General features: G+C 41.8%; 1 protein-coding gene across 1 annotated transcript in view; it reads left to right on the top strand.

Moving 5' to 3' along the window:
* Positions 1-7,395: 7,395 nt before the first annotated feature.
* pappa2 (pappalysin 2) overlaps positions 7,396-14,790 on the top strand; it is a gene marked incomplete at its 3' end in the record, with an annotated part of 75,413 nt that continues 68,018 nt past the window's right edge. Inside the window, exons 1-4 of the mRNA XM_053330640.1 lie at positions 7,396-8,402; positions 12,800-13,032; positions 13,383-13,610; positions 13,792-14,390. Of these exons, the coding sequence (XP_053186615.1) occupies positions 7,418-8,402; positions 12,800-13,032; positions 13,383-13,610; positions 13,792-14,390 (2,045 nt within the window). The remainder of the gene's footprint in view (positions 8,403-12,799; positions 13,033-13,382; positions 13,611-13,791; positions 14,391-14,790) is intronic.

Raw genomic sequence — 14,790 nt, 5'->3', positions numbered from 1 at the left:
ACCTTACCATATATGATAAAACCATTAAAAAAATAAAAGGTATCATAATGTTATTCTCTTTGTTCTGAAATCCTCATTTGAAACTCAGAATAAATTGCAACAGCCGTAGTAAATCTATATATATTTCTGTGGAATCTGATCAAAATGTCACATAAGAGAAATATCAAGCTGAGCCTTTCCATCAGTTTTGTTGCATGTAATCAATATCTAGTACTGAATAAAAGGCCGGTGTATCAGCAAACTGATAAAACAGATGATAAAAAAGTACAGCTCCATAGCAGCAGAACCATAATACCATTACCATACTATAATAATCAAGAAATCTTGCATTATAGAAGGATCATATACAAATATCTAATATATTTAAAATTATTATTCTTCTTAGAAAATTAGAAGTATTTTATTCTAATAGTTTCACTCCAGCATAGAACCACAGATTCTTTCCTCATGTTTGTCCTTATGATTTGTGATGATATCGCCTTTACATCCAAAAACCAGCAGGTAGGTCACGTCCCCTAAAGTGCAGCCACGCAGCTACGGAGCCAAGAAAAACAGCGTCTTGTCACTCAAGCATCCACCTGCAGCTTTTTTTTTTTTCAAATAAAACCTAAAGAGCATTAACGCATTCACACTCGCAGTTCATCCAAGCTCTGCTACTTGCTTTTTCCATTTTTACCTCCACGTGAGTAAATAAGGGTTCCTCCATGTAGGCACGAGCAGGCAACATGGAGGCAAATGTTTCTGTTTGTGGAAGGATTTAAAAAAAAAAAAATGTAGCATTATGGAGCAAAGTTAGGATGTGAAATAAGGTTTTTTTCATTTTTCAGCCAAAGGAAAATTACTGGATAGGTCGAAGAGTAAATTCTCTGAAAAGGACCACCGTGTGAAATGTCAGATTTCTCTGTGCTGCTTAGCATCAGTCAGTCAAGCTAGGGTGGGGGTGGAGTGGGGGAAAAGATGGGCTTCATTTAGAAATAGGTACAGAAAGTCAGTGTGTTAATATGGTTACTCAGTATTTATGCAACATTCTGGCTGATTGCATTAAATATAACGTGGCAGTTTGAAATGTTTAAACCCTACAATCATTTTTAAAGCTGCAACTTGAGAATTTTTCTAGTGTTTTTTTTCTCTACATTTTGACACAGAAATACACTTTTTTATGTCATTAAATTCAACTTTTGGCTTTTTATAGAGATAATGCATTTATGTAGAGTGATAGGAGGGATATCAACAAAATAAAACCACATAAAACTATAAAAATGTTTGCCTGCATACGTTTTTTTCATTTTTACTATCAGTCTTTTCTTTTAACTTGAAGCTTTTAAAAGCTCCACACATGCAACTGCTGACACTTTAAGCAAAGCACCTGCAGTACTGTATATACATCGTGTTGCATTTGTCCCCCTCAGTGCCCCCTACCCCTCCTCCTCCTCCTCCTCCTCCTCCCACCATCTATTTTATACCGGTGGTGGTGAAAAGCTCGCCTATTTTCTTTCTCCCCTTTTCTTCTTTCTTCCCCTCCTCATTTGTCCTGCACATCAGCCTGGATTTGCTCCTATTGGGTCCCCCCCTCTTTTGCACGAGGGACTGACCAGGTTGTGTGTGTGTGTGTGTGTGTGTGTGTGTGTGTATGTGTGTGTGTGTGTGTGTGTGTGGTTGTGTGTAGTGGCAACAGTGGCAACTGGGTGGAGCCGGAGGGGTCGGCAGCGCATCAGAGGGTATAGCAGAGGTAAGAGAGAAAATAATAAGGGTGCGTGGAGAAATGAATGACTTAGCAAATGTGTGTGTGTGTGTGAGTGTGTGTGTGAGAGAGAGAGAGAGAGAGAGAGAGAGAGAGAGAGAGAGAGAGAGGGGAGACAGAAAGCGGGCCTCAGGGTCAGTGAGGTCAAGACCGACAAGCTCAGATGAAGGATAATCTGTGGAGTTCCCTTACAGTGGGGGGTGAGGCCCCGGTGGTGCACGCCCATTCATAGTCTCTCTCACACACACACACACACACACACACACACACACACACACACGCTCTACCCCACATCGCACACCCCTCTATCGCTCTCTTCCTCTTCTGTCTCTTCTCCTTCATCCTCCCTTTCCCTCGCTTTTTTTTTTGTGTGTTGCTTTCTCTGAAACCCACCCCTCCTATTTCTCTTGTTTCTTTCTTCTTTTTTTTTTTTCTTTCTCCAACACAGTTGCAGCTGGATTTCAAAGGGCACTTTGCCAGCAGAAAAAGCTGAATGTTTAGCAGGCAGATCCCTCAGTCAGGCAGGCTGGGATTGTGGAATTCCTGCCTCCCACTCTTTAGGAACCGTTTTTTGCCCCTTCGGGGGCCCCTGCCATAGCTGCCAGCGGCCTCCTCCTCCATCTCCATCTCCAGCCTCGAGCCAGGGCCCTGTTTGCAAATTGAGCCTGACAAAAAATAGCGAGGTCTGTGGGAGAGAGGATAGGAAGGGGCGACATTTCAGAAGGTGTGGAACAGCAACAGATGCCCGTAGTAGTAGTAGCCACTTCTTTTTCTTTTTTTTTTGTGGTGAATAAATAATGACTGAAAACATAAATGAAACAACAAACAAACATTTAAATGGATGTATAATCTTTTATTGAGGTAATTAGTCATAATCGCAAACACGACAGCACAAATCAACCCCGGCTTTAAAATCATCTGGTTGTTAAAACACAAACAGTCTACAAACAGCTGACAGTATATAGAGGCTATAAAGTTTTATAGTATTTTAAAGATCAGTATAGATTTTGTTTGGAGTGGCTGGAAACATCTCAGCGAGTACACCTGTCTTTTGAGTTAGGAAGGTCTGCACAAGTTGCCAAAAGCTATTTTTCCATTTGCAAGATATCTTTCATGTGTCAAAATATTCAACCATATATGATACGCTGCAAATATACACAGTCTGACAGAAAGGGATGAAAGATAAAGACATTCCAGAACAGTTAAAATGCATGTTTTCAACACATAAATTACAAAAAAATTGGATAATGCTGGAATTAGTGCAAAAAAACTCTGTGTGGGATATCACTGAAGGAAGATTCACTTACATTGTGCTCTGAGGAGTCACCTCTTCTGCTGGCTAAGCAGGAATGAAGGGGAAAAAATTCCTCCAGTAGTATCACTCTGTTCAGTCAAAAATTTGGAGGATGTGGCCGCGAGGGACCGTGCAGGTTGTAACCGATTGCGATGGCTGTGGATGTAACATTTACCGTCAGAACGTATGGAAACACAGTCGCCCCGATTTAATGGGAAAAACAGCGGTGTATCCTCAGGAAGGAAAGTTCATTTTTGACACTGGAAAAATTTGATTGCCAAAAAAAAACCAACACAAACAAACAAACAAAAAACTAAAATCCTAAACCCTAACCCTAACCCCAACCCTAACCCTAACCCTAACCCTAACCCTAACCCTAACCCTAACTAGCTTCCCCCCCTAGAGTCACCCTCAATGGATGGCATTTTCTCAGTGGGTTGAAACTTTGAGCAAAATCTAATGTGGTTGAAAGCTCAACTCAAACTTTCAGCATCCTTTAAAACCATAAAGAGAGTCTCTCACATCCAATAATATGTTAAATCATCCTACTTAATATTTTTTCAGTTATTTCAGCTTTCCCATTACTATATAACATTTCTCCTTGTATATTTCTCCTTATATCCTCTCCTGCTTTCATTCCTCTCTCTCACCCGATGCGTCCTCTCCCTGTTTTTTCAGTCCTGGCTCGGCCCACACGAACACAAGCAGATAGCATATTTGGAAGATAAAAAGCTCGCAAAAAAAAAAAAAAACCCTTTTCATGTGCGAGACAGATGTTGGGCCTGTCTGTGTTGTACCACTGAAGGGAACCAGAGAATGTTGGAGACCGTCTTCCCCAAAAAACGACACCGAAAAAACGACGCAACGGGGGTTTTGATATCAGTTGCCAACAAAAAAAACAAACAACAAAAAAAAACAAAACCCAAAAATACCGACCTATAGTTACGTGAATTTGTGCGACCGACGCCATCTAGTTGCCGAAGTAATTACGACCTGGAGAAGTGCGGAACTGCAGATGACGTCAATATTAGGTGACAAATTGCTATAATTGGAGGAGGTGGGTGAGATGGATAGATGGCGACAAGCGATCTCCCGTTTCCAACAGCGAGTGTCACGCTCTTGACCGAGAGTCAGGACAGTTTTGTTGTGCTGTTTACTGTTGCCATGGTGAGAAAGGTTGCCTAATTTTAACCCACACCATGTTTCAAATGATTATTTTAACCTAAACCATGATCTTTCCTTCCTCTAACCCCAACCCAGTGCTTTTTCGTGCCTAAACCTAACCAGACCTTAACTGTAGCATTGTCACGCCATAAAACATCATTATTTTTTTTAGCAGTGATTTAACAAATGATGTCATCCTGCTAATTATTCCTATTAAATTCGCCTGATTAGGAAATGCACCTATGTGTCACTCTGGAACGACCTATGTGGGGGTTTAATTGGAGGATTTGCTGGAGGGAATGAGTTGGCGAGATAGATAGATAGATCAAGAGAAGAGGAGAGGGAGGGAGAGAGTAAAAGGAAGAGGAAAAAGAGAAAAGGGGGCCAGGGGAGGTGAGGGAGGGAAGGTGGAGGGAAGGGGGGGGGGGTTACTCAAACCTCACCTCCTTCACTTTTGGAGAGAGTATATGTGTGTGTGTGTGTGTGTGAGAGAGAGAGAGTAAAGGAAGAAAGAGAGTGGGAGACATCAAACACACTTATGTTACTGCAGCATATCCCCCCCCCCCTTCCACTCACCCCTCCCCACCCCTCTCACCCGCCAGCTCGGCCACCTCCACCATCATTCATCCACTGCCAGGCTGACAGTGGAGCCTCCCATTGTGTACATTTACACAAATGCTGCACTTAAATTATGAGGTATTTGTACTTGAATACATCAATCTAATGTCACATATTCCACCACATTCATATTGTACCTGTACAATATGATTTATGGTTATAGATTTAACTATCAAACTGTGAATATAAAATACTTTAAAGTAGCACCACCATGGCAAACTACAACAGTAAAATACATTACACATAAATGCATCAACACAAATAAATCAATGTAATATAATATAATATAATATAATGTAATACAATATAATAGAGAGGCGTAATTTCCTTGCACTTCACCACATTATACTAGTGGTGGGGGAAGTATTCAAACACTTTACTTAAATAAAAGTAGCAACACTTTTATTAGTAAAAGTCAATGTCAAGTACTATAAGTGCTCATAATTCAACTCATAACTCATTCCCTGTGAGTGTTACATGATTATGAATGATATTATTGGATTATTATGACTGATACATTCATATAAGTGGCATTTTACGAATGTAGCTGGTGAAGGTGGAGCTATTTCTTTCCAAATTAACACAGTTTAGTACTAGTGTAACATAGTTGTACAAGCTTGTCACGTGTTTTATGTCTAAAATCTTATAATTTAGGATGAAATAAATGTAAAAACTATAATATCTTCATCTGAAATGAGTGCAGTAGGAGTATAAAGTTGCATCAAATGGAAATATGGAAATACAAAGTACAAGAAAGTTGTACTTAAGCACAACAGGCTGAGCTTGGTGTTATTAAATGCATTCCATTGTGTGCATCACTTTAAATGTAGGATTCAGGGTATTTTCACAGTACTGATACTTTTACTATACTTTACTTTATGATTTGAGTACTTTTTCCACAACTGGAGATGGACGGATGGATGGATGGATGGATGGGTGGATGGGTGGATGGGTGGGATGGGAGGTCAGGACAAGAATAATAAATACATAAATAAGCTTTACAGCCCTCTGTTTTCCTGTCTGCCCTCTGCATTAAAGGGGTGCACAGCATAGGACTGTAGGAGAGAGAGGGAGAGAGAGAGAGAGAGAGAGAGAGAGAGAGAGAGAGAGAGAGAGAGAGAGAGAGAGAGAGAGAGAGAGAGAGAGGATTTCCCTTGTAAAACACAAACGTAAGGCAAGGTTAGGACGCCCCCCACCCTCCCTCCTCTACTCCTCCTCCTCCTCCTCCTCCAGCACCAGCACCACCACCTCCAGCACACTTCCCCTACCGGTGATGTCAGGGCGGGCAGGGGCTCCTTGATAAAAAAAAACAACCCTTTTGGACTCGGGAGAATGAGAGAGAGAGGGAGAGAGGGAGAGAGAGAGAGGGAGAGAGAGAGAGATGGAGGAGTGAATGGAGGAGGATATTACTACTACTGCATGGACCGGTGCAGAGGAGCAGCAAGTCACTCTCTGAAGCGCACACACAAGACGCACAACAAAAACCAAGAGGACCTGACGCGCTCGGACGCAGAACCGTGATGAGGGTTTGATGGACTAATATTTTTGTCCTCTCTCAGAGAAAATTTGCAGGAAAAGCTTCTTTTCTTCCCCTCAACAAGTAGGGTAGCTATTTTAGGGCTGGCACTTTGCACTGTACTTCATTCTGCCTCTGGAGTGCCTTTTCTTTTTGTTTTTGTTTTTAAATTATTACTCTGATTCACCTTGCAGCCATATTTTGGAACAGGACGCACTAAATGATGCAGCAATGGTCAGGTAAAAAGAAGTAGGAGATTTGGTGCAAAATCAGTATGGAGGGAACTCTGATTTATTCATGTTTTCCTCAGTAATAAAATAATTAAGTGAGGTGATTTCAATTTTTTTAAATCAGAAAGCTTAAAGACGTTCCAAAAAAAAATCTTTACCTCATGGGTTTAGTGCTGAAACGCGCGCAGAAGTAGGGTTTTACATTTTTTGGGGGATTATTATTTCTGCAAGTAAACAGAAAGGAAAGTGACAGAGGCTGTAGATATTTTGCAGAAAGTGAGCATGAATGGAAAGGAGGTAAAGCGTCGCCTCTGAAAGGTCCGCGCAAAGTGCAGGAGAGTGGAGATCCACTGCAGCTGCGCCAACAAAGCATTTACATTCATTTAAGCTGCAGATCTGAATGATTTCTGTGATTCTTCAAGTCTACCTTGCTCAAAATTAATACCAAACATATACCAAGAACCTCATTATGCAATAAGTCCATGTGAGAAACTCTGAATGTGACATTATAATTCTTTTCTTTTTTCTTTTCTTTTTTACTTTGATCTCTTTGGAATGCACTGACAGTTTATATTTGATTACTCTCTTAATTTGTTTACCAAGAAAAGTGAATTTTTAAATTCCCAAAACAGGCAACGTTAACAGCTGCTTCTTTATTTCTAGTGAAATTTGCGCAAATAAATCTAATAACCACAGTCTGGTGTGAGATCTCCTTGCTGCTGACTTGGGAAACCAGACACAGACTTTTTTAAGAGCTAAGATCTTTTCTTTTTTCTTTATTCTCAAAAAAATAAAAAAAAATAATAATAAAAAAATTAAATAAATAAAAAAAATACTTTGCCTAACCTGAGAAAATGTTGTTGATCAGACTACTGGCTATCTTCCTCGTCTTCATCACTAACACGTGGCTGCTCAACCCGGTTCGCTCCGATGCACTCAGCCGGTACAAACGCGCCCTGGCCCGGCGGGCAGACCGTGAGATCCCCAGGATAGCAGGTGAACCCTGCACTGTCTCCGGCATTTGGAGGTCCCGGCGGCAGCCCCGCTCCCTCTCCCCGTCCCAACACCGCCCTCCAGTGGCCCGTTCGAGGACGCACACGAGCCACAGAGAGCTGTACAGTAAGAGCGCTCCTGTGGTTTGTGCAGGAGGGTGCGGGTTTGACACCGGGGTGCACCGGGTCGCTCCGGCGGGGGAGGAGAGGGGAAGCTGGGGTGACACGGGAGATGTGGCGGTGGCTGTGGGAGCGGGGCACGGACATGATGGCTTGTCTCGACGGGTCTATGAACAACGCTCGCCGAATGACGGGAGAGACACAAATTACGCCAGCGAAGACTCCACACAGCAGCCAGGGAAGTCTTTACTTAAAGACGCCGGGCGAAGCGTCTCTTCCTCCGGCCACGCACGGTCCTCACACGGCTCCCGGTTTGCTCGCAACCTCCGCGGGACGCTTCCTTACGAGGAAACCAACTCCAGCTGGGAGAAAGTTTTACCCGACAGCTCAACAGATTCCAAGGGGCTCCAGGGGCTCCGCAGACTGCAACAAGGAGATGGAGATCAGCAGCCTTCGACGGGTACTCTTGAGGACAGTAACGGCGACTATTCCGGGGAGGTTGAAGAGGCAGATCAGCCTGCGAGCCTGCCCGTCGGCAGCTCCTCTCCATGGGGGAGCCCCGTGCCAAGGGTGCCCCCTTCTTGGATGACCGCCCTGTACTTCAGTGGGCGCCGGGAGCAGCTGAAGGTGAAACCGGCTGCAGGGGTGGAGCTGCCGAGGGCCAAGTTCAGCCTGGAGCTGTGGGTGAAGCCCGAAGGAGGGCAGAGCAACCCGGCGGTCATAGCAGGTGGGTGAAAGCTGCTCATGTGTGCATCACAGGCACCAATGTAGGAAAAAAGTCTTTACTGGCATCTCACATAGCCTGTTTCCACCTGAGAGTTTTAACCACAGTCACAGGCCACACACTGAGTTTAGGATACATGCCTTGCTCAGTGACAGCATAACATCAGGAGTGGAACACGTTTCAAATATTATATCCAATCACACTGGCCCTCTCTGTGGATTTAAATATCATTTTCTGGTGACAGGCTTAGCTAAAGCATAACCCTGTGTTTATATTTCTGCTTGACAGGTTAATTGTCTGTTTCAGGATATTTCTATCATGCTCCTGTTGATAGAAATGTCTTCCTGTCCAGCATCAGTTAGTGTCTGTTTGCTTTGTGGCTCCAGCCTCTTTGTTGTCACCTCTCTGCTTGTCTGCTGTTGCTTGTTCTGTCTCCCACTCTGTTTAATGTCATTCTGCTACATGTGCCTTATGACGCTGTATGTCATTGCAAATAGCCTGTGTTAGTCAGTAAACTTAACAGCAGTTGGGTTTGCTCTTTTAACAGCAGTCTCTTGTGCAATGTGATTTTTTTCTTCATTATATGGTTTCGAAGGAAAATACACTGGTCTCAGGGGTGTAATGTTCACCACAAGGTCAACACAGGGCTTCTAATTGAGGTATGTTGACTGATGAAAAAATCACAGGGAGCAGGAATGTATAATGACATCAAATGGTTAGTCGATTAAAATATATTGCCAACAAATCACTAACAAATTTGATGTTTGATGAATAATAATCATTGTTAGATAACATTGTAAATTGAATTTCTTTTGGTTTTGGACATTTGGTTGGAAATAATCAGTTTGACCTTGTGGCTATGTCTTTATTCACTCTTTTTCTACTGTTTTATAGACTATAGACCAAATCAGAACATTCAACAGCTCAATCAGTAATTGAAATACTCCTTGGTGACATTGATAATTGTCAGTTGAAAAAATTGTCAACCACAATTGAAGATGTATAGAGGTTCATCCAAGTCTAGACAGATGTGCTCTGCCAACTGGTGCTGACTTATGAACCAGACTAGATAGAGGAAGTTGGGTTATCTCTATAAAAGAATCAGAACATCACTCTAATTGTGCTTCGATGAAGGCTTCTTTATTGAAAATCAGTCTATGAAATACAAAGGTAAACTTACAGAATAGAGTTGAGATACTGCATTATATTTCCAAATAGCAATGCATGTTCAATTAAATTACCAAATATAGACAATGGGCATCATTAAAGAAGTGATACATGTATGTGAGAGTGCCAACGACTCCATTTGTTATTTTTGTGATTTTTTTCTTTGTGTCGGCCCCCATTACTCTCTCAAGACCGTGAGTCAAGCACATCGGGTCTTCCATTTAAGCACTTTAAAGACAAACAACAACAAAAAAACCTCTATCCCAGCACATCCTCTCAACCTCAGTATTTTTTAGGTTGTGGTCAAACCACTACTGACAACACTAATAATTATGATGGGAGTAATGGGATAATAATACTGACAACAATGTTGCAATTACAATTAGTATGACTGGATAATGTTACTGACAAAGGTAATGTGTTAATGAAGGTGAATGATGATGATGGGGGGATAGCTTGTCGTGATAATGATGATGATAATAGTTGATCACAATGGCCACAATAATGTCAACATTATGGTAATCGACAGCAAATAGTCATTAAACCTAGAGCCAGCAGGTAAATGTAGGTGATTTCAGACTCAAATAAATATTATATAACTTCAATAATAATCTGTTTTAAGCCATTTTTAGTTGAACCAGTGTTTTCATTTTAAATCCAGACCCTACATGAGTATGCTGTTACATAACCCTGAAAATTCCCAGGGTGTGTTTCATTCAGTCCCGCTTCTCATAGTCAGCTCGCCCGTGGATTCCCATTGATTCTGATTAACGGCTGCAGGCGCATTTAACCAGTCTTTTCACATGAAGATGACCATCGCCGTTTAATTTTTTTTTAACCAGTGAGCCCCACATCAAGAAAAGCTGCATATTTGACAGAACAACACATACATCAAACAAATTGAAGAGGATAAAAGCTCTATGGTGCAGCACCGCAGCTGTCCAGATAGTGAGGGAGACCACAAACTGTTACGTCCGCTCACATTTACTCTGATCAAAGATCTGACTCCATTACTCAACTTTTTTTCCCCTCATTGCTTCCTTATGTGAGGGCGGCATTTTGTGGCATGGGCCTTTCTCTTTGTAGTGTCCTGAAGGAATCTGACAAATACAGTGCAAAACAAACTCCTATTGTTTCTGCTAGACATGACATTGACATTGGTTTGACTTCTAATGGTCACTGATGATCTACTTATTTGTACATTTAATTTCACCCTCTGCTGTAAACAGAGTATGATGGTCAACAAACGTATGATGACACGAACTCATTTCCTTGTATAATAATGTGATGCATTATATAATGTTATTATTTTTCTGCATATCAACAAACATTTATACCAATACTAATGTGTTTCTGATGGCATTGCCTGATTATAATGGCTATTATATTGGTATGGGTCTCGCAATTTCAACAAGACTGCAACATTATGACATTGTTAAATTGTTAAAAAGAGAAGACCACACATGCTAAGAGAATACAAGTACTAGATTCTCAAAACAGGGTTTGATTTTCAAAGTTGTAAAAGTTTGACCATCTGCGTTTAATGTGTTAAAACCAAGTCTAGACAAACATAATGCCTTTAACATTGGATCTGATATAAAACTGTCTTTCATTTTTATGCCCTATTGAATATTTGGTTCTGTGTATTGTGGGAGGTTATGTTTCAGTGTGTGCCAACTGTGAGCAACAGAGTTACTGCTAAATTTGTGCATGACATGGTGTTTATTACGGAATAAATTCGATTCAAAATACACTTGTTATTTGTCCAGAAATGGTAATAATTGCGATTTCAATCTTTATTTTTTCTTTTCATGTAGAACTGTTTAAATCTGCATATTTAAAAACAAATAAACAATGGTTTAAATTACTAGGTTTAATGTAAAAGATGTCATTCATAATGATAAAACCACAGAAAAATCAGATGCCGCAATTCTTCTCAGTTTTATGTTTACCTAGTTTAGCTAACGTTTTTAGCATCCTTTAGCTCATGGTTATTGTTTTCTGGCTGCGCTACCTTCCCAACATCTAACAGCTGTTAGCAAACACATAGTAAATGTAATGGTACATTTAGCAGCTTTTTCATAGCCGGTGGAGCTCAAAACTGAGCTTAAAGGAGAGTAAATATTAGAAGTACATTTGTAACTCCAAATGAATGCTAATGTTGCTCTGTGTTCTTTGCTAACACGTTTGCCCGCTGCCTTCAAGTGGCCAGAAAACAAATGAACGCAGCTTTAAACAACACATTCAATATTACAATTACGGTAAGCAAATGACAGTGTGGTGGAGATGATTGATGGTCTCCAAATAATGTGTGGTATAGTGTGTTTTTCACCATTGCCATCAATGGTTTGATGAAGCCACATGAAACCTTAAGCTCCATTTCACTTTGAATAACAGCATCCTCTTCCTGTTGTGTGCCGTAAAATAATAACCTTGCTATGGATTTGGTAATGGAAGGTTAAGTTGTTGATGAATTTTTGATGTTAAAGTGCAATATATAGCACCTTTAGCATTTCATTTGTTGCATATACAGTTATGTTTTTGCGTAATTACATTTAGTAGTACAGTTGGCGACGTACTGTATAATCTAATTCACTTGGCAAAGCTATGGCCTCCTAACTGCTGCTTTCTTTAACTGAATTAAATGCTTAACCATGAAACTGGCTCACCTCCTCGGGGATATTTTGCTACAGTTGCCCACTTTACACACTCATGCACACAAACGCATGTAAGCATATACACATGCGCACGCACACACACACACACACACACACACACACACACACACACACACACACACACACACAGTGTTGAGGAGGGTGAAGGGGTTCCCTGACCCTTCGCTGTCCCAGTGTTTGACATCTGGGGAGCAGATGTGGATCTGTGTGTGTCTGTTGCAACAGCAGATGGAAACATCAGGGCCTTGCCTTGGCTGAGTGAAATACCTCCGTCCTCCTTCCCCTCTCTGTTCTCTCCCGCTGTCTCTGGCTCTGTCTATTCTCTCCGTCTCTGTCGTACTCTCTCTATCGGTGTGTCTCAGCCTCTCTGCCTGCCAGTCTTCCTGTGTCTGCAGGACTGTAATCACTTAATAAGATTGCTTGTTTGTGTGTTTATTTATTCATTTTCTCTAGGGTAGTGGCCATTAGTAAATTAGCTTTCCATCTAATCTGCAAAATTATTACGATAAGAAAACATTTTGGCTTACTTTAACCCCCTTTTCCCCTGTGCTGTAGGTGTGTTTGACAACTGTTCCCATTCATTGAGTGAGAAGGGCTGGTCGGTAGGCATTCGCACTGTGGAATCTGTAGGCGCCAAAGATGCACGCTTCTACTTCACGCTCCGTACAGACCGAGCCGTGAAATCCACCACTGTCTACAGCCACCAGCGGTACCGAACAAATGCCTGGACTCACCTCATGGCCACTTACAACGGTCACAACATGAGCCTGTATGTTGATGGAGCTAAGGTGTGTGGTTTCGGTGCAAGCTTTGGTCCACTATTAGGTTGTGTTTTTGCCATGTACCTCTGTATTTTCAGGTTCTTGATCACTGAAATACGACGACACCACTCTTTTCTTTAACATTAAATTAGTCATTGGGCTACCTGATTGATGACAGTTGGCATAAAAGATTGTAAGACTGAGTCCTAGAACGTAATTTTTCCGCTTAGTGCTTATTAGTGCTTAACGTGCACTTAGCTGTTTGAAACATTAAGCCAAATGAAGAATATTTCAGATTTCATGATTAATAATTAAAATACCTGTTTCTGCCACTCCTCACTTCTTGATGGACCTTTCTTCCCTGTCATTCCTCTCAGGTGGGCGAAAGCAGTCTCCAGTCAGGTAATCTCTACAGCCCCTTCATGAAGACCTGCAGAACCCTCTTCCTCGGCAGTAACCAATCAGAGCAGGGACACAGCTTTAGGGGCCATATAGGAGGCGTAGTCTTGTGGGGCTACGCCCGCTCTCACGAGGACCTGCTGAAGCGACCACTCAAAACTGATAAGAGCGAGCCTGTCCTGGCGATGTGGGCTGACTTCACTAATGTAACTATATTCAGTTTCTACAGTACACTGTCAGTTTTTCCAGTCCAGTTTCCAGCCATTAGGTTATGTAGATTTAGTACATTTTATTTTGGTCTTCATCAGCATTACTCATCTAGTCAAAATATTGTAAAATAGATGGGAAACAATATTAAAGTTAATTGCTTTTGCTCCTAATTGTTAGGTGGAACAGTTGTGGACTCCACACAAAGTTGGCCTTCACCCGACCATCATCACCACTCCTGTCCCTGAAGAAGAGCTTGTTTCCTCTTTCCTGCCGCCACCCTGTGGCCTGACGCCATGTGACAACACTGACATCATCCTCAGCTACAACAACAACTGGCAGCTCCGTGCCCCAAAGCGGGTTCGCTACAGGATTGTCAACCTCTCTAATGACGATGGAGGAGACCCAACCGTGTCGCAAGACCAGATCCAGCTCCAGCACCAGGCCCTCACAGAGGCTTTTCGTCCTTACAACATCACCTTAGATATGAACATACACACTGTTGAAAACTCTAGCCTCCGACAGCGGTTTATTCTCAGCAACTGTCGAATTGGAAAGGTTGGTAACCGCCAATGTGATCCTGAGTGTGACCACCCAAGGACGGGCCATGATGGTGGGGACTGCCTCCGACTGGGGCCCTGCTATAACTGGAAGAGACAGGACGGGGTTTGTAACATGGAGTGCAACAGTATACACTATGACTATGATGATGGAGACTGCTGTGACCCGGATGTCACAGATGTCCTCAAGACCTGCTTTGATCCTGAGTCACCTGACAGGTGAGGTTAACAGACAAATGTCATATCAGTATCTGCATGAACTATTGGTTCCATTCACTACTTATTTCCAATCTCATTAAAGCTACTGTCAATTTTTTTTTAATTTTTAGATTTTTCACATTAAAAGCCTACCAGGATCAGGAGTTATTAAGCCCATTGAGCCCCTGGAAGACTTTTAATATGAAACATTTGGCTAGGATGTGTTGGGTTTCAGTGACAGTAGCTTAACCGCTGTCCAAAAATGGGATAATGGAAGGGACTGGAAATAATCAGTGAATCAAAACAATACTTAGTTAGAGAGGAGAAACTCAGAGGAGTCAGAGTGGTGAGCGTGACAGTACTGTGTTGTTGTACAGATAAAATTAGTGCTGTGAATCTTTCCAGAGTCTAATTATAATTC

This window comes from Scomber japonicus, chromosome 12 (genome assembly GCF_027409825.1).
Source record: "Scomber japonicus isolate fScoJap1 chromosome 12, fScoJap1.pri, whole genome shotgun sequence".
NCBI lineage: Eukaryota > Metazoa > Chordata > Actinopteri > Scombriformes > Scombridae > Scomber > Scomber japonicus.
The sequence above is the reverse complement of the archived record's forward strand: the minus strand, read 5'-3'. Positions and strand labels throughout refer to the sequence as shown.